This window comes from Homarus americanus, unplaced genomic scaffold (assembly GCF_018991925.1).
Source record: "Homarus americanus isolate GMGI-L3 unplaced genomic scaffold, GMGI_Hamer_2.0 scaffold48406, whole genome shotgun sequence".
NCBI lineage: Eukaryota > Metazoa > Arthropoda > Malacostraca > Decapoda > Nephropidae > Homarus > Homarus americanus.
The window spans coordinates 3,084,202-3,107,834 of record NW_024753828.1 but is presented as its reverse complement, the minus strand read 5'-3'; the positions used below and the strand labels follow the sequence as shown (position 1 = coordinate 3,107,834).

Genomic DNA, 23,633 nt, shown 5'->3' with positions numbered 1-23,633 from the left:
TCCTGAAGATTTGAAACAACTGGATGAGATGTTAGAAACAGACAGTGATGAGGAGGAAAAGGAAAGTGATGACCATATGTCTTCTTCAGACTTAAAAGATGTTGTTCACTACTGGGAGATGTTTAGGAAACTGGCTTCAAGGCACCCTGATGTGGAAACAACAGAACCGATATTGTGTGTCGTGGAGGACAGATGCTTCCCCTCAGTGTTGCTCTTCAAAAAGGAGAGAGGATTTTCATGTTAGAGAATCTGTCAGTCCAGAGGTTCCTGACATTATTATGGAAGGTGACTCCGTCTTCCAAGAAGCATTAAAATGCTTCTCTTCTCCCTTCCCCTCCTCCACCCCCCCACTTCTAATTCCCATCATCATCATCATCAACCAGCAACATTCTACATATACACCTCAAAGTAAGTGTACTTTACTGCACTTTGTTTATACTTTGTATGTACTTTTCTGTGAGCTGGAACCAATTGAAATAATGGATTCGGTTAACGAAATTTTCAGTTAACGAACGACTCTGTGGAACGAATTGCGTTCGTTAACCGAGAGACCACTGTAACTGTATTTAGTACAAACACGTCATTGGTGTGAGGGGTTGAAAAATAATAATGTATAAGTTAACACCTTTAAAAATTTAGGTATTTATTTTCAAAAAAATTTGATTCTAAGAGTGTTAAATTTTTGTGAGACTCAAAAATGGAACCCATCACAATATTTCCCATAAGAAATAAGTTCAATTTGTGCAAATTTAACATACAAGAGACTTTATAAAAAATTAACATTTGTGTATTTCAAGGGATTACTGTATTAGTAAGAGAAAAACTTTGATTATTATTACTTGTACAGTTATGAACATAAAGAATTTGGCAGGCAGGGAGGTGGTGTATGGGAGGTGGAGACTTGGCACCAAGACATAGAGGTGGCAGTTAAAAGTCTGCAATTTTCTTTCCTCACCACAAATTTATTTATTTTTAGTTTAATTATGAAACAGGAACAGCTTACACCCCCTCCCTGCTAGTCTTTTTGTTCACAACTATTCACCTTATTAGAAATGATACGAAAGCCAAACCAAACAAAATAAATGGAACACAGAAAATAACTCTCACTCATGTTATGTTACAAGACTTCCTCACAACACTGATAATACTATGGAACACCTAAAAAGATAAAAGATTAATCTATTCTCTTCAAACCTTCTGCATACTGAAAAATTTTTAATACAGTATTAGTACAGTAAGTAATGCATCCAAATAATGAACACTACTTCAAATACATTCCTTTTAATACAACCACCCAAATATTAATAAATGGTAACACAATTACTGTACATTAAATTAACACATGCCGATGCTAAAGGTTAAATCCACAAACTAAGTTGTGGTTGTGGGCTGTGAATGCCTGCTTGCCTGCATCATCACAGGGTCTTGGACAGATCACAACTTTCTTCTCCTAATAGTGTCGAATGGACTGTGCTGGGTTCTGTTTGCAGCTGCTGGTGAGGAGCAACCCATGTGTCAGGTCAGATTTTTTTCATAGGTAACTAAGTACAGTTTGGACTACGTTACTCCTTTGTTAGCTCACACATAAAAATCTTTAACTCTTTGATATCCTGATTTGCAGTACAGTAGTTTGTCACACTGTAGTTTGAAATTATCGCCTAGTTTCTTTTACCACACAATCTGACAAATGGCTATGTTGAAGAGTTAATCATGTTTTTTTCATTCATAGATGTAATCTTAGATCACCTTCCAAATGTTATTAGTTTATATATTACTATGACACTTTATAATCAAATATTTATAATGAAACCTCTCAGTAACAAATATCTTGTAGACCAATAATTACATTCTTCTTTATCATAAACCAATTACGGTAATCATCCTTCTTATTACTCCATCTAGTTAAAAACTTATACAGGTACTGTAACTTGATTAGTCATAAATATCTCTATGAAAATATATTTTCTGCACTGAATCCATGAATCTCTTACACTTTATCATTTCCCCCAAATCTTAATCTATACTTTTCTTCATCTTTATTCACTCATTAACCCATCACAATAAGATTTACCCAACCATCCAATAAATCGATTGCTCTTTTAAGTTTACTCCAGAATGAGTTCTTCCATACTCCTCCCTAGAACTGTTAGTCTACGCTATACTCTAATATCAGTTTAAATTCTGATACCCCTGATATTTAACCTTTATGAGGGTGATCGTTAATATACGATGAGCGTTTCTTGTCCCGCAGTGACAGTGATCACTCATATAATCAGGATCTTTCCGCACCATAATCTTTAAGTGAATTATTGTGGCTCATGGCAACATTTCCTTACCTAGGTAGGTCCCTCCCCAATAGGCAGAAAGCATAGATCATTCTTCTAACATCATTTACTACAAACTACAGAGCTTAATTTGTTGCATACTGATCACTGATGTATTCAATATTACATCACTTTGCCTCTGCCACTTCTTTTAACAATATGATGTTGCCAAGCAGTTAAACTGAATAAAAATGGGGATAAGTCTTATAAAAGGAACAGCCATTAAAACACCATTTAGAACTGTTAAGACAAGCAGTTCTTGTTTTGAGAAAATTAAATCTGAAATGTTTAAAGTCTTACTGGAATATCATGGTCATCAGACTACTGCTGAGAACTTGACTGAGGGGAGCCACATAAGGGAAAGGCTGGGAAACTTTGAGGAGCAACTTTGCCCTCAGTCTTGTACTCAACCTCTTCTGTTTCAACCCTCATACCCACCCAATTCCCTCTGTTTACTCTAGTTCTGATAGTTCTCTGTCCACTCACCAGACTCTGACGATGTTCTTCATGATCCAAGATCTCCTGTTGTTGTTGGCTATCAAACTTCACTACTGCACACAGGACTTTACTCAATGTCTGTAAGCAGAAAGACAATAATAGTTTAAAGATTCCTCCTCACAAGAGAAGCTATAAAAAATGTTGAAAACAATATTAATATAAACAATCTATAACTCCAACACCACCAACCATCTACATCAACAACACCACCAACATCTATAACATCATTACCACCATCTTTACCAATACAGAAGTTAATTGTACTGCAATATGACTCACCTGTGTTTCCTTGCCAAGCATATATTGGTAAAGGATGTTCTTTAAATACTCAAACTCTGCCGCTTCCTCTAACGCCATTCCTAATCTTGTGCCAGTAACACCTCCACCAACACCACCTCTCGTTCTTCTCTTCAATTCCAGCAAGGCTTTGAGCTCCCCAATTTCCTTCCTGAAATAATGCCCAATTTATAAAAACAGAAGGAAAGCACTCAAGAATTTTTTTTGGTCATACAAAGAATAATTTGGACCTATGTCATTATCAAATTAAAAATACATAAAGTAGTTTCACCTATTATAGAATGACATTTCTTAAATCTGTGCCACATACAGTTACAAGTAGCTTAAGATGGTAGACACCTGACCAAGTGAATCTTATTTCCCCATAACAGATAAGAAAAAAAAAAGGAACACGTGTACAGAAGAGAAAAAAAATTGTGTAACCAATTTCTCACAAAATACAGAATAGTACACCCATGCCACATAACAAAAATGTAAATATTACTTATGAAATAACAGCTAAGCATTCAAAAATAAGGACTATGGAAGTTGAGACACAATTATCTTGGTATTGACTGGGAATGTCATAGTATGAGTTGTGAACTGTGCACTGAATGTCATGGGATTTCAAGCTCAACAAATATGTGCTTTCTATTATGTTTTGACAGGCACTGAGATATAGCATAATACAGTCGATATCTGTTGGGCCAAGAGAACCCATACATCAGCTAGGATTTTTAATTATACAGTATATGGTGTGGCAAACCCTCAGCATAAAATAAAGCAACATTTACAGTGAATCTTCACAATTCCAGAAAAAACAGGCAGAAGGCCAGTCTAGAAACAGAAATTGTCTGATATTGGAGAGGAATCCCTATTGGAACCCACTTTGTTTGAGTGATTAAATGACACAAGGCTGTAAATCTTACATTTGTCTCATGCTTGGAAGCCATCTCTAGAACACTTGTGCTATGGTATTCAGATGGATGCAATTTTCAACTATGTTTGATATTATCAATGAAACTGGAGAGCAAATATAACCAGAGTAAAATTAATCTTCAGTCAGCACAAGGAGACAAATAGTTTACAGTATTGTAAAAGGAAAAACTTTTTTACTGGCTAGCATTTTTTCTTCAGCTTGTCACTTCCACAAGAAATTAGAGTTAAGCAACCCTACACAAAGCATTGTACTTTTAAAAATTATGGTATCACCAGTTCCTCCTCTTTCTCTATTACTCACCCATGGTTCATCTTAACCTCCTCCAGTTCCCTGCGCTGAGCTGCCACCTGTTTCTTGAGGAGCTCCACTGACTCGGTCCCACTTCGGAAAGCTGCTGCAGCTACTTGAGTTAGTCGTTCTAGTTCCTGCCAACCATAAGAAATAGTGTAAAAAATCAATAAATAAAGAAAAAATTATATCAAAATAAAGAATACCAAAATAACAAAACTATTATATCCTGGAGTGACAATGAGCTATATGATGAATGTGATATGTCAACAACAGTAATAATTCACCTTCAGAAAATTCACAGCAGCTCAGTTACCCTACAAGCACCATGGTGGAAGGATGTTTATTGGAAGATAACGGTACATTTAGCTACTAGCAAACATGGCAACATGGGATGATGCAATTTACTGCTTTGATTTGGGGGGAAGGGGAGGACGACAGTGACTTGTTTTATACCCTCCTTTGTTTCTGATGAGCTTGTCTTTCATCAGTCATGGGTCCTACGTTAGTACATGAGGAAACTGTTGTACTCAAGATATTTGGTAAGGTCACAATGATGACATCCTTCTCACATCCAACTTTGGATTAACCCTGGGATGCAGTGGTGAGAAGCAAGTGTACCCAAACTTTTGTATTCTAAAACAATTTCATTTTTCACAGGCCCCCTGAAGGGTTCTCCAATTTTCTGATATAAAAGGAGATGGAGCAAGTAGCACCTCCTAGAAAGGAGACATTAGGCAAGGACCTGGTTCCAAACTCTGAATATCAGCCACACTGAATCATTAAATCCTAGATCCTTATTCAGACATTTATAAACAGGCCAGGGAACCCTTACTGGTTAATCACTTTATGTTAACAAGACAGGCAAAGTTACTATGGTGAGTCTAAGTTACACTACTGTACCTAGCCACTGGATGCAGGAGTCAGACCTACACAACAGACTCACTAATAAGATTTGATGCGAGTCATGGTTCTGGAAGCAACGCACGCACACACACACACTCACACACACACACACACATATAGATGGATGGCAACTTTAAATATAATAGTGCACCAATAATGACAGAAAACGTACCTGGGGGTTCTCAGCTGTCTCGGCCACAGGACTCTAGAAGATTAAAACCAAAAACTTGGATAAGGAAAAAACCCAAAAATATTCCAATGATCCTGGTCAGTACAGTATAAAGGACTCATGCAGTGGGAACCTGTTATACCTAAAGTGTTTTACATCATGTGTCTCTTAACACACAAATAATTATGCATAATACTACAGTAGATACTTTTTTTGTAGTTGTGGTGGTAGTGATGAGTGAGTGATGGTGAAGGTAACTAAAATGATGGTGATGATGATGAAAATGTTCTAGCTGATGTTGAAACAATTAAATTTAGACACAATATGTCCCCACATAATGAACTTCAAAATAGCTCTGGAAAGACTATAAAGAACAATGTGGGATCCTACACATACCATCAGCCTCCTTCCCCTGTCATGACTGTGGTGGCTGTTATTTAAATTACACAAAATATTGTGTGGTGGGGGCATATAACATATAGCAATGAGTGTACAGTATAACACAATAACCAATATGAGAGTAAGTTTATTTCTTTAGACAGAGATAAGAGTGTATAATATTGAACCGGTGATTAAGCATAAAACATCAGATGTATAACAGGTTCACACGGGGAAACTCAAGGCGAGCTACAGGTGCATTCCATAACAAGTTCTTACTGTACAGTATATGTATCTGCTTTTAAAATATAACAACATTTTTATGCAGGAGTCATGCATACGGGTTTATTTAATTAACATCAATTATTAGGTTAAGGATTTACCAATAAAGGATCTGATAATGAGACCATATCAGGGGATTGAATGATGATTTGAAGACATTTTTAGGTATGCAGTCTTTTAAACTTTTCTGTCTTGGCCAACCTCTTCATGGAGAGTTCCCAAAGAGAACAAGGCATTACACATGAGGACCCACTGGCAGATATATCAAAATACCAATAAAAACAATAAACTGCTTTCCTCCCTAAACTCTTCAGGTCCTGACTGGTGTACAATCTCAAGAAAAAGATGAGTAAGTCATTACAGGACCTATGTTTATATAACAACAAATGAGAGAGATTTAATTTATGAGGTAAGTGAGTAATCTTTTATTACCTCAGGAAGTTGCAACTGTGCCTTGCCAGCTGTTCTCACCCTGTGGAGTGGTGTTAGAAAGGGCATCCAGCTGTAAAACTTTGCTTCAATTTGCCTGAAGGAAACCAGGTCACTAAATCTGTGCCTATCCCCTGATTTCTGTTTTTTCTTCTCCTGGGTTGGCACCCTAGGATTGCAGTGGTGAGAGGGTTGGGGGGGGGCTTCCTATTCTGGTTTTGCTTAACACATAACATCAGGTACGGTAATTGCAACTAACTCATGCAAGTGTGGAAAATGGCCATAAAATTTTGATGGTGAATTATAATTAACAAACACGTGACACTAAAAAATTCTGAAGAAAATAAGAACAGAATTACATGAGGATGTTGGGACATGACACTGGTAATTATTATACAACGTAATAAAAATTTTTACATTTCCAATGTACTGTTCTCAGCTTCTATGAAAGGTGTACCATGCAGATCTAGTCAAATGTTAGTGATAATAAATAAGGAATATCCTTAGTCAGGTAAGCATAGTATCTATGTACAGTATATAAGAAAAATAACTGATAAACTGCTGGTTACTTAAAACACAGCACTCAAGCATCACTCACTCATAACACTAAAACATAACAAAATCAAAATTCCAGTGGTTACACACAGTGTGTTCATACCCTGCGCTCCTTGTTCCACTCCTGTGAGAGTGCATCTTTCTCCTCTTGGAGCTGCCGCTCCCGTTGCCGCACCATCCTCTCTGCACGGGATTTCCACGTGGCCTCCACCTCCTTGATGTGAAGTTCATGGTTCATGTTGAGGGATGCTAGTTGTTCTTCATACTGTTGGACAAACTTGCACAGTTCTTCATCTTTTTCCTGAAGTTGGCCATTTGAAGGGATATTGGGAGCGTGCACATTTGGGTGCGTCATTGTTAAAGGAACGTAGTTATAGGTGAAAAAGATGGTATGTCAGTGGAGTTGTAAAGGTAGCAGCAGGCAGTTCAAGTCATGGTGCATCACACCATTTGAAGTGTCATGCATTATTGTTAAGTTTTATGATTAAGTGAATTCATTAACAAGAAGATAGTGAACTCAAATACACCAGTTTGGTGACCACAATCATATATTCCACGAGACACAGTAGGACCATGTCAACATTTGATAGTGTACAATATGATCCATGATGGAAAGTCAATCATTGATACAATGGCAGTACCAATGAACACATTTTAGATCACATCATCATTATTTAAAGTTTCACGTACGCAAAGTTTAAACAGCATATGGAAGAGCAATTATAATTCGTTTGGATTTTGATTGTGACGACAAGACACACGATGACGATCCATGTGAAGATGTCATTCCGGGATCAAACATGTAGGGAGAAAAGGGGCAAAGAGTTAGTTAGGTTAAAACTTTGATGCAAATTTAAATACAATCTAGAAGATGGAAAGTTTAGCTACCTTTTAACAACACAAGGGTAAGGTTAAGATATTTCAGTTACAAGAAATACTGTAGTGTTACAACATATCGGAGTTATTCTGAGAATATGTTCTGAAGTTTCATTGGCTTTGGTATAGTAAATACAGTAATTGAAATTAACAAACAACCTTTGTAACTTAATACTACTGCAAGGAGACTCTGCTTCTGCCCATTTACTCTACAGATTGGAAACAGATTGGTTCTGTACTAATAAAAAATTTGTAAAACCTTCCCGTCGTAAATATAGCCCATAAGAAGAGGTCTCAGATGTGACAGCTACCACCTTCCAGTGCTTGTTATTGGTCAAGGCCACACGTGGTATTGACAACTACATTTCCATACCCAGAGCTACTTATATTATCCCTATTACTTTCACACTTCGGGAAGAATTATGGTTATGCTATAGTGTTACTGCATTAAAGGCATTTCCTGCTAGTAAGCGATTCTCAAGTTTGTAATTCGTAAGGTTGTATATTACTTTTTCTAATTTTCTTCAATTTCACAAAAAAGCTCCATAGGTTAACAAGCACTTATTTGTATTTCCTGCACATGCCATTTGATAGCAGGGCCAGCTTGTTGCCTTTATGCTTACTCCTAGTGACAGTCTGTGTTTACACTTGGCTGAGATAGCTGTGGAGTGTTAATGCTCTTGCTTAACCATATTTTTGTTGGATTATTGGTGCATTGATTTTCTCCTCATGGTGGAAAACATGCTGGTGAAGTATTTAGTGCTGCTGCTTAAGAAAAAACAGTAGAAAATAGATACAACACTCAAGAGAACAAAATAGGGATGCTTGGTTACAAATGCCACACCAGACAAGTCAAACAAGATTAGAATTAGTAATGTATTAACTTCAAAAAATATTCACATATAAAGTATTTATTGTTACTTTGTTGAGCAAAATTGTGAATAAAGATATTAAAAAAGTATTTCTATCATTAAAGAAATCTGATCATCAAGCAACACCTTTACCTTGAGCTGGTTTTGATAATCTTGAGCAACAGAATCAAGTGCAGCAGCCTTCTCCCGAGCCTCTTCCTGAGCTTCCCGCAGTATATCACGATGTTGCCGTACTAGTGTACTCGTTTCACTGTCTTGCTGATCTAAAGTGAGAGGAATAATCTTGTAAAGCAGTATGAAACAAAGATAAACAAGCTTGATAAAGAACAAGATAAACTTAAGCAACAAAGAATACAACTCCAGAAATCAATGCAGGAAGGATTAAACAACTTACATGAAATCAAGGCCAAATGATCACCCACAGTAGATGACTGATAATATAACAGTCAGGGCTAAAGTAACACAAAATCTTCGAGAATGAAATGTGTAAACAAGCAGAGATAAGCAGATGCAGGGACAACCTCATTATAAAGAACTTGATGAGGAAGGAGGGAGAAACAGACTAACAATCAGTGAAACAGATGCTGAAGAATGTGATTGACTTTGTAGATGAGTTGAACATCACAAATGTGGAAAGACTTCTTAATAAATGCACAGTGCAGTTAGTGAAGTTAGCTACGGCCATAATTTTTTTTTCATCTTTTAGGTGAAGAAAATGTGAATAAAGACAGTTAGTGGAAAGAGGTGGAGAGGGAGGGCAAGAGGGAAAGAATTGGGGTTAAGAGACAAACATGATAATAAAAAAACACGCACTGTAAGTATATATTTTTGTTTTGTGTACAAGTGACATATTATGCAGTGCTTTCTTCTTGCCGTTTCAGGTTTAATGTTGTAAATGCTTTATAATATTTCAATAAGCATGAAAGACACTCGTTGGCATCAGCAGTACGAACAATCATATACAATGTCATATAATTCTCAATAACATTAATTTCCCACAATTTACACATCAATGCTAATTAAGTTATAATGGAGACAAGAAAGGTATTTTTAGCCAATCCCCAATCATAAATCTTAAATAATTAACTACCTGTTTAAAGCATATCTGTCAACTCTCCAAATACAGTGTTACCAGATCACCTGCTTCAGGCATGCAGGTTTGCTGGGATGAACTTAAGTTATTGGTGTAAATCACAGTAAATCACAAACATATAAATCCAATTTTCATAAAGTTGGAATGAATGAGGGGAACCTGTATGACCAAATGAAAGTTTATTTTATATGATAAGATTATAGACCAATAAAGGTAAACATCTAAATGAACCATCAAACAGATTTTTGTTATAACATGGTAAAAGTGGCCAATTTTAGCTTCTTATCTCATTTCTGAAAAAGTCAATCGTAGATAAACAGGTAAAGCCAACTCATCTCCCACAAAAGTAGATAATAATATTAAAGCCAATAATTTAACTGCCAGAGGGTAACATACCATAAGCTGAGGAGATAGTCTGTTGGCATTCTTGTTCTTTTGCAGTAACCCATTTTTCAGCTTCCAGAGACACAGTTTTGACTTGCTGACGGTGTTGTTCTTCTGCTAAGACCATCTTGGCTTCTAAGTTGCGCATTTTCTCCCTCTGCTCTTCAACTTCTCCGCTTATTACTTCTGCTAATCTGTATATAATTTTAATTTTCATATTACACAGCTAATTGAATAGGACCTGTAATGTTAAAAGACAAGCAAAAAATAATACTAAAAATAACTTTCTACACTCAGTGCTGTAAGGCTGTTTTCTTCAAGTTAGAAAAATGTTCCTAGCCGACTCTAAACTCGGGGCAGCAAGACTAGCATTGGTGTTGGTATTTATTTTACTATTAATTAATTAATATCATAATTTTTATTAGGTATTTTGTATCTCTGATGTATAATTTTATATTTGCCTCAATAAATTCTAGATCAATTTGGTATTTTGTAAGAAATTTATTTATAAAATTCAAGCAGAGGGAAGTACAGTATACTGTACAGTATTTCAGTATACAATTTAAGGAATCTTTATGCATGGCAATATATTACTTGTGTATTCATGTGAACATAGTTTTGTTTTCTGAAGAGGATGCCATAGTAAAGTTCTATCTTTAGTATTAAGGACCACTTATTTTATACTTAAGGGTGGTTCTATAAGTTAGACCATGAAAAATATTTTATGTACGTACCTGAATTTTAGGTGGTTCTAAGGATATGGGAAAGTATAGTACTGTACCAGTACAGTATAAGAAAAATGGCTGATAAAGAGGGTGCAAAGGAACAATGCAAGTAGATGGAAATTGCCTGTATCATGAGTGAGAAATATTGAACAAAACATTTAGGTGAGAATAAAGAAATGAATAAGACATACAGAAGGCACATGAGATATGGAGTGATAGGGCAACCTGGATGGTCTTCTGTCATGACCACCCCCAAAGAGAGGAAGTCTGTGGAGGAATGAGGCTTTGCAGGGATGATAAGAATATTATCACAACTTTTAAACAACGAGGAAGATTACCTTAATCGTTCCTGTACATCCTTAAGGCTTTGTTGTATCCTGTTAACCTCTTCATCTTTTTCCTTCAACAAAGCTTTCAATCGTATGATTTCTTCTTCGTCTGGGTTTCGTCGTTCATTTATATTCGTTTGTGTTTTTTCAGTCAATTGTTCTACCACTATATTTACTTTGTTGTCATTGGGGGTGTCAACTGTATCAGGTACAATGCTTAATTTCGCTGAGAGGGTCTTCCTGTCAGACTCAAGCTCTGCAATACGAGCCTGGAGTTCAGAAACTTTCACTTCTGTCTCCTTTAAGGTAGTAATTGTCATTTCCAGGTCCTTCTTTTCACTCTCCAGCTTGTCTATTGTTATCCTATCAGCAGTATAGGATTCCTCAAGCTGCTTGTGCATCTGTTTCACCTGAGATAGTTGAGCCTGGGTTTCAATTCGCAGCTTGCTTTCACTTTGCAGGTCCCGGGCAAGCTTTCCGCTGGTTTCATTGAGTCCTTCTACCTGCTTCTGAAGGTTGAGGATATTGTTTTGTAGTGTATTAATAGTCTCACTAAGAGTCTGACTCCGGTTCTCTTCAGTCTCTGATTTTTCCTCCAGGTTGGAAATGGTTCCTTTGAGTACCAAAACTTGCTCATCCAAGTTCTCTTTGACCTTAGTGAGACCTTCAAGTTTCTTGTCCATATCAAGTTTTTGTGTCATGAGCTGGGCAGCCTCAGATTTTGCAGCATCACGCTCTAGCTGAATGCCTCCAATCTTACCATGCATCTCAGCATTGCTTACTTCTATCTGGCTGATCTGCTTCTCATATCCTAATCTGTTCAAGAAAACAAACCATATTCTATTTTAGTGAGTCTGTGGGGATTGATATCATTCTGTTACCATATTTTTGTAAATAGAGAATTAATCCTAGAAATTCCACTTGTTGTAAAAGTAAATAAAAGCATACATCATACATCTCTGTAATATTATACTAATAACATAACAGTAACCACTTTATAAACACTTATGAAACCCTTCACAACACTTTTCATAACTTTAACAGATAAGTGAGACATTTATTGTATTCAAAGAAGGGAATTTATTAAGCAGTTCACACACACTTGAGTCTTACACATATGAACAAGTGAAATATCACTCATATGGACACATAAAAACATTTCACAACACCTTTCATCACTTTCACACACAGCTCAGATGTTCGTTATATCTACAGTAGGGCATTATGGTACATTTTACACACATGACAGTTCCAAATTTGAATACAGTACTGTAAGTAAACTAACATAATAAATAAATGAATACTTTGTAATCACTTTACTGGCTAATATTACTGCACAATGGATGGCACAAGATTGTGGGATGGATGTCAAGATAAAATTTAAAGGGCTCACTCACTCAGCCTTCTAGCTTCACTGCCAGGACAACACTGATGCCTCATGGTCGGCGTGCTATGGACTGTTGTCAAGTAACCAATTAGTGATGAATTACCACGAGAATAATGCGCCAAAATCTCAAGCATCAATCGGAATTACTAGATCTTTCATTAATTTTTTCTCTCTTGAATGATGCGTTGGTGAGTCAGTGTGAGAGTATTAAGAGAAGTTTTGGAAACAAGCCATAATGCCTAGTCAGCTGTGCACAAGTTGCCTATCACTGCTGTTGGCCACATTCTACAACTTCTGGATCACTCATTCAATTCCAGTCAACTCTTGTCATATAACCAATTGGGAGGAGAGAGGGGTAACTGAATCTTTAGTCCAGACCCAGTACAGTATTTAAATGAGATCTCTAGTTTCATATAACAGTCGTAATGATAATCCTCACCTAATCTCCATGAGGCCCTCCAGTTGATCCTGAAGGCCTCTTTCGTCTGTTATGTGTTTCTTTTGTAATTCCTCTTTCTCTTTGGCTGACTTTTGTTCAAGTTCCTCTTTTTCTTTTGTTAACTGCTCATAGATGCCGGAAGATCCTTCTCTAAGCTGCCTCATCAGTTCTCCCTTTTCATTCCACAATGCCTCTATCTTTCCTTGAAGGTCCTTGTTGGACAGCTCCATATTCAATACCTGTCCAAAATAAACACTAATGAGTTTCAAGCACATAAAAGCTGAACTTCTTTGAAGTGTATCTGTGTTGCTTACAGCTACTTAAGATAAGAACAGTGAGGGTGGGGGAGGGGGGGAATGTTAGAGGGAAATAAAGAATTAGGTTATGAATGGAAGTAGAATACACTCTGTACTTAAAAAAAAAAGAGGAAGATTACTGAACATTGTAGAATTAAGCTTTTATAGTGGATACATGAGTAGTAGGTGTAACATCCCTCAAACAATCAGAGACATCAGGATAACACTTAACCTACAATGACAAATCACCTTATAATCCTGAAGCTGGCCCCAAGTCTTTCAGGGAACACTTAGTGAAAATAACAGACTGGACTACTGTACAGCCCAGTCAGGTTAAGTAAACACAGCACTAGGTAACACAGTTCCCTCCCTCAACAGTGCCACACCAGCATACCATTCTCAGGTCATTACATATATAAACACCTTTAAAATAATATAAGGAAAAACACCCACTCTTACCTTATACAACGCTAGTAATTACATAGCCCAGTCTAAGCTCAGTGCCTGGGACAAGCCCTACTCTCACTAAACCAGATGTATAGCTGCACACACACATCTTTCCTCTAGAAGAATGGTGACATGAATGAATTGGTTGTTACAGTACTATGATCTTGGTTAGTAAAACTGTCAAATGAATGAGGAGCAAACTGTGCAGTAGAAAGAACAAGCTGTGTCACTTCACTTCTAGTCATTCTTCCATGTTATACAACAGTGTGGCCTCTAATCTCTCATTTTGAGTAATGTTTGTCATCAAACTGGTGTCACATTTTACATAAGGGCTTACATTTGCCAATGACCTAACTAAGGTACACCCACTAAAAAATTATTCGGCACCCGTGTCATATTGTATCATGCCGTAAGGGTGCTGAATAATTTTTTATTGGGTGTACAATAATGTTGAAGTATTATGTACAGTAATGTTGTACACCAAACATTACTGTACACCCAATACAAAATTATTCGGCACCCTTACGGCGTGATACAATATGACACGGGTGCCGAATAATTTTTTAGTGGGTGTACAACTAACGTGCTAATTCAAAACTTCAAGTAGGCAATCTACTTTCACAGTGATTAATGCAATCCATTTTGTTGAACAATTGTTATTTTCTGGGACTGCAGGTGATCTGGCCTGAGGTTTCTAAAAGGAATTCACTGGCATGTTCCCAAATAGAATTAAAGAACACTATTTGTTAAGAGGGTTGGGAGGTGTACCATGATAACCCACTGGAGTCAGCACATAAAATGTTCTTTTGAGAGTTTTTTGTGATTTTCTGGGATCTGTGATATAATACAGTATAGAGAAACTCTTTAGGGGACTGTTAACTAGCTGTACAGTAACTAGCTTGAGTTGTTTTACTGAGAGCAATTGGGTTATGATAGTTTACACTGGTTCACCTTATAGAACTCTGCTTAGACTTAGCAAAGCATAGCTAAGAATCTTGTTGAGTGACCTTCATTTTATATCTCTTTATGGAGATTAGTATTGTTTCTAAAGAACCCTTTTTGTGACCTGGCTATCAGTTTCAGTTACAGATGTTGAGGTATCCTGAGTCCTGGCTAATAAAAACAATGACCATAAGGATATAAGACTGAACTAACGGTCTGTTAGCTCTGGGTTGAAGAAACCTCACAGTAGGTATAGTGATATGATCATACACCAATCAGCTCACTGTAACAACTTAAATAGTTCACAAGAATCCTGTGTAAAGGGAACAGTAAAATTATTAAACCCGGTCAGTGGAAAGTAACTCCGGGGCCAGGTGGCTGACGGTATGGGTTATTCATATATTATATGTAAGTGGTTAGTAAACTAAGTCTGACACGCTTGACAACACAATATATTATTGTAAGGCAACTTGCCCACTGCAGTAGCTTAACAAAGTATAAAAAACAGAAAATGAGTAGAACAAGTTAATGAAATTCCAGTTTATAGTTAGGAACTAATTAAAATGTGATCCACAAGACCACTCTCACTTTCCACTTGTGAGTTACCAAAGTAAAGTAACTAAACAATGGTATTGTTGATATACATAATGAAAGGTACAAACCAATACTGAAGAAACCTTGGGTGACCTGTTTCAAAATGTTAGCACATTTACAGTACGTATATGGCTGTTAGGATAAAACCTTCATGCTTTCCCTCTCTAAACCTTCTCAGTCTTGGTAAACAAGTCTGAAAGTTATTTATTGGGCCATTTATATTCCCTATACAGTAGACCCTAGATACCGCACAATTCAATATTTTGGTAGGCTTTCAATATAGTGTGGCACCCCACAATACTTTCATTTTTTTTATTTTGAGGTCAAACTTTGATACTGTGTAGTGTAAGCCCAGGAAAATTAAATTATAGTAAAAGGACCAGCATGTTAATCACTTGATGACAAGTGTTTACAGTGTACAGTACAGTACAAGGTATTTTGTATTGTGGACTGTATTGTGACCAAAATGTTTTGTTATACCCTTCAAGTCTATAAAAAAAAAGGAAAGTAAATTAGATGCTGCTACACCTGGTGATGTTAATAAGAAAAGGTATGTTTTTACTTTTTATGCTAAAATTAAAATAATCCCTTTCAAAATCTCATGAGGTACCAGTCTACCACCAAGCAATTACTCTGCTTCTCAACTATACTTTGCTCCTCGAGTCCAGCATGCTATAGCATACAATAATTTAAGATAAGAAATAGATATTACAATATTATTACTGTAAAGCTCAAGGTAGGATCCAGGCCAATGCAACCAATGTATTTGCATAGATCAAAAAATTCTGACCAATGCAAAGATAGCATATTCATGACATATATTTGACCAATCGGTAGCACGAGCTCATTGTCGCTTCTGACCTGCATGGCCTAACAGTTTCTGACTATGGCTGTCATTTTCTGTACTTGAGCGGCAGGTTTGAAAAACCGTCCCCAGGAATGGGATAATTGGAGTGGGGCCTGGGGGCGGGACAAGGTCATAGGTAAGGTTACACTCACATCACCTGAACTCCAGCCAGGATTCCCCCTTGAGACATCACGCAGTGGTAACCTTTGACAATGTCAGGTAACCAGGGATGGATTAAGATTGTGAGGGGCCTAAGGCTGATAAGAGGGAAAGGCCTGTACAATATATACATATATATATATACCCGGTATATACAGTAAAAAGGAACATTCTCTATAAAGGACCTCGCATTAACGGACACCCTGATCCATCCAGACTAGGTTCATATATTACAGATTCAGGTCTGTTAAGTAAATAATAACGGACCATTCACGTCCAAATTATCACAAATAATTACAGTAATACCCCATTTAGCCCGACCCTGCATAACAATGATTAGTTATAGAGCTCTTTGGTCCTCTCCTGGAGTTAGTTTATACAAGAAGAAAAAAAAAAAAAATAATAATAATAAAATAAATAAGAATCACAATACAATACATGGCAGAAGCTACAAGACATAACATTCAGGACTCGCCAACAGTGGCCATGCTTATTTATGGTCTCTCCACTAATGAGAGTGATATATACATAGGTATGCTCGCAGCCAATCAGCACTCTCCTCCTTGTAAAAAAAATTTTCCATGTAACATTTAACTTACTTGACGCACTCGCTCTTTATATGACGAATTTCCACATATCATAGAAAATATTTGTGACTAAAGTTACTTTTTAAAAAAAAAAAAAATTATTATGAAAATCCATTATTATGACCCCCCCTCCCCTCCCCCTCCACCACTTACAACCAACCAGTACTGTACGTGTTACTAACGTGTAGAGAGAGTGTTTATTATGCTGAAAGGCTAAATTGAACATGTATATCTGTAAAAACTATAAGGAATTCAATAAATGTGGAATCACACACACTCCTGTTTTAATAACCCATAGCATTTATCCAATATGGTTGTGACTTTTCAATGATTAATGAACCTTTTTATAAGAATACAGTACAGTGATATCCCCATTAGCCAGAACAATTGGTGCAGAGCACTTCCGGGGATGAGAGATTTCTGGGCAAAAAGACGACTTTCTCAAATCCGGAAAAAGCCCTTATCCCCGGAATCTTATCCGGTTACTGGGAAAAGTTTCCTAGAGTTTAAACTAGACATCTTGCACAGACGCACACTAGCCCACTTCCCCAGAACATTTCTGGGTGCTGGAGATGTTTTCCTTGAGTCTAAACAACTGGAATCCGTAAATACAGTTCTAATTAAGTTAGAAACTTCATTTCTTTACTATAATAATCCAGAATAATTTAACTAAAAGTTTGGTTAAATAAACATACAGTATTTAAAAATTAAAATCTATTGGATGATGGGCATGAACGAAGCTGTGTGTTACAGCAAAAACTGTTATTTAACACTCCCATAGAGCTGTGGGGGATTAGTGGGTCTCGTATAACTGACCTGACCTGACCTGACCTGATGCAATGTCAGGTGGAGGTAGGGTGGGGGATTAGTGGTCTCCTATTACTGACCTGATGGAATGTCAGGTCACCCTTTCTTGGGTGGAGGATTAGATGTCTTGAATAAAACTTAAAGTATTTTTAGAGAGATTGTGGGAAGTACAGATATAAGTATAAATGAGCAAAGTTGTATCCCTTCAACATTACCTTACATAACATTTTACAATATGGAGTGAGAAAGCAGAAGGGTGTGGGTAAATAGAGAGATGGAGTGGAAAGGAGTGTTGCCAAGTGCTCCTCAAAAGCTGATATTTAACTCGCTACCATGCAGTCACACACCTCACAGATGTGTCACACAATAAGACCTTCAGTCCTTATGATTGCTGTCTTAATTCCCTTGCTGGGGGTGTGTGTGAGTGGGGGGGAGGGGTGATGTTGGAGTGTGTGTGTGGTTGGGTTGTTGGAGGGTGTGTGTGGGTGGTTGTTGGAGTGTGCGTGGGTAATGTTGGGGGTGTGTATAATGTTGGGGTGTGTGATGTGTGAGTGATGGTGTGGGTGGTGTGGGTTGAGGGTGGTGTTGGGGGTGTGTGTGGGTGATGTAGAAATGTGTGGGTGGTGTTGGAGGGTGTGTGTGGGTGGTTGTTGGAGGGTGTGTTTGTGTGTGATGTAGGGGTGTATTTGTGATGTGTGGGTGGTGTTGGTGTGTGTTGACGGAAGCGAACCGTTTTGGGGGATAGGGTTGTGTGGTCAGTCTCCCCCCCCCCCCCTTTCCTCACTCAAGTGTGGTTAATTGTGATAGGGAGATGAATTTGATACGATAATGATCCTTCATAAATTCTCTACGAAAAGTTTCCAATAAGATATGCTTAAACAAAATATTTCTATATGATATAGTGATGGGAATTCCATTCTTTTATATAAAAAAACGTAAGAAATGTTGATATCGGAGTCAGTAAAATCAGTTTTAATTTCGTTAGACACATCATTTTTTTATCAAAATAATCTTGAATACTTTATCGAAAAGTTTGGTTAAATAAATATATTTACTGCACCACGTGAACACCACACCACCCGGTGTCCCCATGACCACGTGAGGTCCTTCATATCAACACCCAAGGACGAGTTACTACACCACGTGAACACCACACCACCTGGTGTCTCCATGACCAGTCCAGGCCCATCAACTGAAAACTATAATAATTTGTATGTTCAATTCATGTTCCTTCTTCTTTCAGTAATGAAAGCTTTTGTTAAACGACCCAACCACCCCATGTCTTTGTATGTAATAAGTCATTTTTGTCCAATGTATATTTTCAGCCTTCAGGCTGCCGACTTTTTCACTAAACCATAAAAAAAAACACACGCACATGCACACACACGCACATATGCATGCACGCACACACACGCACACACACACAAGGGAATTAAAACAACAAGCATCCATTGAGGGTCTTGTTGTGTGACTGCATGGAAGCAAATTAAAAGATCAGCTGTTGAGGTGCTTATTGCTTGGCAACACTGGTGCATGTTACCACTCCTTTCTGCTTTCTCACTCCATATTTTAAAAGGTTATGTAATGTAATGTTGAAGGGATACAACTTTGCTCATTTTTACAGTAAAATCTTGTATTTCGCGAGTAATATACACTGGAAAAATTGCGCCAAATTCAAATTCATAAACTAATGGGAAAAATAACAATATAGACTGGCCACTCTACATCAACCTCTGATTTTCCTATTTATAACCTCCAAATGATACAAATTCCTCCTTTATTGACCTGATTGTGCTTTCCGGAAGCTAGTTTTTAGGCCTTCCTCAAGTAATTTAATCACATGCTGCTTATACTGCATCGAGTACTTGGCAAACTTAACTCCCTTATGATAGTCCCACTTCTCCTTTTCCTTATTTGGCCGCTTAGGTGGATCTGTCTCACCCCCACCAGCATCAGTAGGACCCCCAGTAGAGGTAGAGGCCATTATCTTGACTTGACAGGTGGAAGCACCACCCAAAAAAGCACACAATAGCAGGCTACAACGCGATAGTTGTGTTCTTGTAAACCTCTTTTAAGTTCACCACCAGCAATTCTATCACCAGAACACTTCTTGGAAACATTCTTCTTACCTTGTCTTTCCATATTAATCGCTAACACAACAAAATTGGAGAAAACAGCAAAAATCACGGAGCAATCGACAAAAACCTCACGATTCAACTGATTACGTGATGTAAACAGAAAGCGCTGGTGTAAACTGTTATTAGTCCTCAATGCGAAACATTCTTTTTACTTATTCTTTTCAGTCGGTATTTATGGGTAACAGCTAAATTTGCAAAAAAATAAAAAAATAAAAAATTTACAGAGTACCTCTCAAAAAACATTTCACAAACAAAAGATACGAATCAATTGAAAATGTGATGTCGAACGTGAAGTGTGAACACTGCATAACCCCGCACCACGATTAAAACGTTGAGGATGGAATCATGTTATAGCCAACATTCGTATGCAAAAGTTCGAGTTTTACAAAATGTGTTCCCCTACTAATCAATCGAGTTACAACCAATTTGCGTTGACAAAACACACATTGTAACAGAAATGACTGTAACTGGTATGAGGGCTGTGACGTCATTCAAGACAGTGGCCAGCATTCAGCTTGCTGGATCTCGCGAAACTCATGAAATTTTATGCCAAATATAAGACTTGGTTATATTAGGTGGTGCTCGCGAAATTCAAAAATGCGAAATATGAGATCTTACTGTACTTATACTTATCACAATCTCCCTAAAAATACTTTAGTTTTCGTGTTTATTCAAGATATCTTCAGGTCACGAGACCCACTAATCCCCCACCCAGGAAAGGGTGACCTGACATTCCATCAAAAGGTCAATAATATGAGACCACTAATCCCCCACCCTACCTCCACCTGACATTCAGTCAGGTCAGGTCAGGTCCCCCCCCAAAATACTTTAGCTTTCATATTTATTCAAGTCATTTTCAGAAAAATCTCTCGATTTTCAACCTCGGAAAATTTGTTCCTAAAGCCGGAAATTGTTGGAAAATTCCGGCTTTGGGAATGATTTTCTGGGCAAATTTCAATTCTGGCTATCAGAGATTTCCGGGTTTGAGGGATTCCTACTAACGAGGATATTACTGTACAGTATATGTATTTAACTCTACACTTGGCAGAATTTGACACACATGGTTTCCACAAGCATTAATAATAGCTTTGGCATAACTAACGTGTAATGAGAATATTTAAACACATTTTATAATCATATTCAGCGATGTTCTGCCTTCTTCAGTAAACCGAACTAAGAATAATTAGAGATTTGTCGGTATTGGATTTCATGGCTTATGAGGCAGCATTTCCCATCAACTGAGAGAAAAATAGATACCATTTTCAAAATCCTCATTTTCGAACATTACATCAATTCATTCCCTCCATTTGCCCTTTAGATTTTCATAAATAATAAGTTTTCCATTTCTCTTTACCATCATCATTTTAATAAGTACCAAGGTGAGTGCAGGTGGGAGTAGTGGTGAAGCAAGGCCAAAACAGGTGCACCAGCACATAACCATTACTGGTAAACTAATTACAACGGAGTGTCTCAGATTAGCTCAGATAATTCTTAGGTTTTATATGTATATGTTATATTATGTAACAACTCTGAATATGATTTTGTTTATTGTTCAGAAAACAGGGTACTGTACTGTGTCTGTAAAATGGCCACAATTGAACACTTAATATGGCTGAAAATGGTATTATTCTATGCCCTTTAAAACCTTTCCCAGAAAAATTTAACATTTATAAAATCCAGATACAGTATGTACTCTTCCCCCCATTAGTCTCATTTAGTAGGGACAAGCTGTGACCTTCACTTTTTCAGTATACAATTACCTATTTCCTATTCCTCTGTACTCTACCCTCCATTTTAATTAAGAATGTGTAATCAATCTATTATAACATGTATCCAGTTAACCAATTGAAAGAGCTCACCTTATTTCTATTATGTTCATTGTTAAATTCTAACATAGCAATAGTTTTCGTTGTCTCTTCCTTTTCTTTCTCATAACTTTCTATTTTCTCAGTGAGTTGGTGGTTGTTGTTGGAAAGTGCTTCTACTTGCGCCGTGAGGGTCTCACAGGTGGCCTTGGCCTGCTGGAGCCTCTCTTCCAGCCCAGCACACCCGGCCGTCGACGTCGCAAGTTGAGCACTAGTTTCTTCCATAGTCGTTTCAATAACCCGAAGCCTTTCACTCTGAAAATCCCAATATAAACATCTTAATATTGCATTGGTATATGGAAATATCTCCATGGTTGAATGAATTTGTTCCTTTACTTTTAAAAGTACTGGGTACTGTATCAGATCTAATCCAAAGTGCTCCTTGCAAATGGTTACAATTAACCAGAGTATATCTGACCAATGTTTTAAAAATCATTAGTATAAAGGCTACTGACTGGCAAAATGTAATAATAAACATATACACATTGGGAAACTTGGGTAATGAGGAATTTAGGTAACTCATAACTCAGGCAATCAAGAAATTAAGGTAACTCAAAGAACTCCAGGCCTCAACTTTCATCAAACTATTGTCTCATCAGTTCAGTCATTTGCTTTATCTGATCAGTCAAACAATGCATCTACAGTAGTTCACCTTCCTTGAACCATAAGTGATTGCATGCAAAATGCCAATGTTAAAATAAAAATATTTTCCCTTTAATTAGGCAGGATATACGGTATGAAAGAGGAGGAGGATTAACCATCAAATCCCATTTTCTTGCATATTCCAAAGTCAGGTGGTCCTCATAATATAAAGCAACTTACCGGGAGGTCCTTGGAACCTCAGCCAGGGCCCCAAAATGTCAGCCAGGGTTAACCTGTTAATACATCCAACACCCTTCCCTTCCCCCTGTACAACCAGTCTCAAACGAGGGGTACTGGGGTGCCCCATACAGGGGCAAACGTTTTATCAGAACCATGACTGCCCAGTCAGCACTCACTACACCAAGGAGACTCCTCCACTATCCACAAATCCAAGCAAATTTAGGCTGAGCCAATTGAGTTCATTTTAGATGCAGGTGAATAGTCACAAACCAAAGGGAGGAGAGAGGGTCTCCAAGCTGCAAAGTTTAAGGATCTCCCAGAAAAAAGGCGATTTCAAGACCAATCCTACATTTCTGGCTACTGACCTTAAGCCAGGTGGCTCTTGTCAACTTAACCCAGTTAAAACAATGAGGGATGTGGAGGAACTACAACAATAGCTCCAAGATAGACTCCCTAAATGGTTTACCAAAAAGTTTCATGAAAATCAAATGTAAGCATGTTAAATTTTCTTAGACATGGGTGCAGTGTGTGTTAAACCCTAGAATGGACAATTTCAAAAGAATTGCTTGCCTTATGGTTATCTTACATACATAAGATAACCAGTTCCAAAATAACCTGACTGAGGTGAGGTCTAGCCTTGTAGATAAGAACACAACACTGAGATATACTGTAATGTTAGGTAGAAAAAGTCTACTAACTCATGCTAAAACTAGTCTACTTCTCATACACCAACTCCAACTTGGTAACAAGAGTAAACAATCTTACTGTTACAGTGACACCCAAACCTGTGGTTAAAATTGCTAATTAAACCCTCAAGTACCAAAAAATGGGACCAATACTTAGATTCTGTTGAATAAAAGTGGATCAGGACTGTTCACTATAAATGTCAGTCAAGAACTGAAGTGAAAATGAACTGCTCTACCCAAATTGGTAAATTCATTTGAATTCAACAATGGCAGAGCAGTTGCCTTTGCACTGT

The 23,633-nt window shown here is 37.4% G+C and overlaps 1 protein-coding gene across 1 annotated transcript in view; it reads right to left on the bottom strand.

The window, feature by feature from the left end:
• Window positions 1-23,633, bottom strand: part of LOC121855492 (golgin subfamily A member 4-like) — a 107,610-nt gene that overhangs the window by 5,001 nt on the left and 78,976 nt on the right. Inside the window, exons 19-28 of the mRNA XM_042350468.1 lie at window positions 21,827-22,087; window positions 13,151-13,389; window positions 11,334-12,140; window positions 10,283-10,464; window positions 8,926-9,056; window positions 7,149-7,346; window positions 4,339-4,463; window positions 3,102-3,270; window positions 2,811-2,900; window positions 1,347-1,493 (exon numbers count right to left, since the gene is read on the bottom strand). Coding sequence (XP_042206402.1) covers window positions 1,416-1,493; window positions 2,811-2,900; window positions 3,102-3,270; window positions 4,339-4,463; window positions 7,149-7,346; window positions 8,926-9,056; window positions 10,283-10,464; window positions 11,334-12,140; window positions 13,151-13,389; window positions 21,827-22,087 — 2,280 coding nt within the window. The 3' untranslated portion in view covers window positions 1,347-1,415. The remainder of the gene's footprint in view (window positions 1-1,346; window positions 1,494-2,810; window positions 2,901-3,101; window positions 3,271-4,338; window positions 4,464-7,148; window positions 7,347-8,925; window positions 9,057-10,282; window positions 10,465-11,333; window positions 12,141-13,150; window positions 13,390-21,826; window positions 22,088-23,633) is intronic.